General features: G+C 38.5%; 1 protein-coding gene across 1 annotated transcript; it reads right to left on the bottom strand.

The window, feature by feature from the left end:
• Nucleotides 1-1,407: 1,407 nt before the first annotated feature.
• Nucleotides 1,408-2,264, bottom strand: LOC129644717 (keratin-associated protein 7-1). The gene has a single exon (XM_055570206.1). The coding sequence runs from the start codon at nucleotides 2,053-2,055 to the stop codon at nucleotides 1,792-1,794; it is 264 nt and encodes an 87-aa protein (XP_055426181.1). The 5' UTR covers nucleotides 2,056-2,264; the 3' UTR covers nucleotides 1,408-1,791.
• Between the last annotated feature and the right edge of the window lie 383 nt (nucleotides 2,265-2,647).

Genomic DNA, 2,647 nt, shown 5'->3' with positions numbered 1-2,647 from the left:
GGAAAGATTGAAGGCCAAAGGAAAAGGGAGTGGCAGAGGATGAGCTGGTTGGATAGCATCACAGACTCAATGGACATGAATTTGGACAACCTCCAGGAGATGGTGAAGGACAGAGGAGCCTGGCATGCTGCAATGCATGGGGTCTCAAAGAGTCAGACATGTCTTAGAAATTGAACAACAACAAAAATATATTTAACTCTTGAAAGTCAGAATTATGTTTTATTTATCTCTGTCCCCACATTTTAGGACAGTGTGTGGTGTTGTAACTTCTTGGTGAGTGTCTACTGAATGAGTGTCTCAGCCCAGAGATTGTGGCAGGTTTGTACAGCCACCCAGTTTTAAACAGAGTGACCAGAGCCCAGTAACTTCATACATACATAAATGAACCTTGTATCAGACTATACAATATTTTGCACCCATAAAGCAGAGATTTAACAAGTCAATGCACAATTATTGAGCATCTTTTCTGAGACAGGTAGGGGTTCAATAAATACTTTATGCATGAATGAATGAGCTTTAATTCAAACAGAGCAGAGTTTTCTCAGGAAGCATTTTCTAAGCGCAGATCATATATCATTTCAAGTGCTTTTGATGGCAACTATCATGAACTGAACTGAATTGATCATTCCAAAGAACAAATACCTCATTTTTAATATGCCTACATATATAATCAGAAGTGAAGAAGGTGGGAAAAATAAAACCCATCAATCAAAAAGGGAAAAAAGTATTATGTGATTTTAGTTTCTGGCTTGCCTTCATTAACCAAATCTTAGGAAGTCTTAAAAACAGTTTCATAACTCATTCCACTTAAGGAAATTTTTCCAACAGTTTATGGGGTTTAAATCTCTCTATAATGAGTTCTATAAGCAGCAGGAAAAGAGGAAGAAGCTAAATGAAATTGTGTCAATAATGAAAGGAGGAAAGAATTTTCTTTTAATATTGAACAGCTAAGAAAATTTCCTATTTATAATCAGCATAGAGAAACACTAACAATCGCAGTGTACAGACTATACAACTGACTCTTGAATAAAGTGGGTTTGAACCTCAAAAGTCCACTTAAATGCAGAATTTTTTTAGTAGTAAGCACTACAATGCTACACAGTCCACAGTTGGTTGAATCCATGGATGCAGAGAAATCTCAGATACAAAGGGCTGAACATAAATTATACATGGATTAACCTCCCACACTGTTCAAGGGTCATCTGTATTCTGGTTAAATTTAGGACTTTTTAAAGAATTTTTTTAAAAATTGAAAATCTCAACATAAAGGGACAAAATTGTTAGGCATCACCCTATATGTGATTGAAGTCCACCCTGACAGGTTGAAACTGGTTGATGAGAGCAAAACGAACAAACAAAAGGCACAATAAAATAAACAACCAGAACAAAAATGTTTGTGCTGAATGAATTGGATTTATTGTGATGAACAGCAAAACCCCTTCCTACTCACACATTTAATAGTAATGCATTGATATTGATGTAGAATTTAATGATACATGGGCAGAGCTACCATAGGAGACAGACTGTCTGCTTCATTAGTAAAATTCAAGTATGTTAGAGAAATACAAAATCTTGCCCTGGCTATAGATGAGTATCAGCTCAGCATTTGATGCCTGGGTGACTTGTTCAGCAATGTCAAAGATCAGGATCTCAGCAAGAAGACTGCAAAAACATGGAAGATGTATCTCTCTCAAGCGTTTCTGGAGGCAGGAAGACAGTCATTGTTTTTCAGGCTGTTCTGCACACAGAGAATTGAGGGCGAGTCCCGTAGTCATCTGGAGTCATGGTCCATCAGTAGGTGCTGTAGCCAAAGCCAGAACCAGAGCCCCATGGCCTATAAAAGCTGCCCCCATAGCCACAGCCCAGGTTGCTAAAGTTGCTACCACCAAAACAGTAGCCCAGGGAGCTGTAGCCATTGCATCCATAACCATAATTCAGGGGAGAGCCAAGGGGCACAACGCAGTTCAGGGGGGTGGCTCTGAAGGTCCTGTGGAAATTGGTTCCATAGGAAGGATAGCCTGGGAAGTAGCTTCCGCAGCAGAAGAAACGAGTCATCGTGGCAGGAGTTGGGAAGGATTTGGATAGAATGTGAAGAGCAAGTTACCCAAGAAGGAATGAAGTTCTCATCCTGCACGGGACCTTTTATACCTCAAGCTGGTGGGCATGACGTGCTTGCCTAGACATCTTGCCATAAATTTGCATAGATAATTTATTATTGCTAATAAAATGCATATAAAGCAACTCACAAACTCTTTGCCCACATTTTTGTTTGCTTTTCTATTTGCAAAGGAATGTGTTGTATCTTCAAAGTCAGCGCCTTCTTTGACATGCAAATGAATTCTTTTCATCAGTGTCCCATGGTTTAACAACTGTTCTGATTGCATCCTGTGAGGCTGTTTAAATTCTCTGATTATAAACTCCTCCCAGCTGACATAACTAAACTGAAAAAAGCTTTGGCAACAATGTAAACACTTTTATAGCTTGAAATTATCTCCATATGTCATTCAAAGACATTGGTATATTAATGGGTATGGGGTTTCTTCTGGAATAGGAAAATTATTTGTAACTAGAGGTGGTGATTGCATCACAGTAAATTATTCACTTTAAAAATGGCTTATCTTGTGTTTACATTTTGTAGCATTGAAAC

The sequence above is a fragment of the Bubalus kerabau genome, chromosome 2, assembly GCF_029407905.1.
Source record: "Bubalus kerabau isolate K-KA32 ecotype Philippines breed swamp buffalo chromosome 2, PCC_UOA_SB_1v2, whole genome shotgun sequence".
Classification (NCBI taxonomy): Eukaryota; Metazoa; Chordata; class Mammalia; order Artiodactyla; family Bovidae; genus Bubalus; species Bubalus kerabau.
Note: the sequence above shows the minus strand (reverse complement) of the source record. Positions and strands in the feature narration are given on the sequence as shown.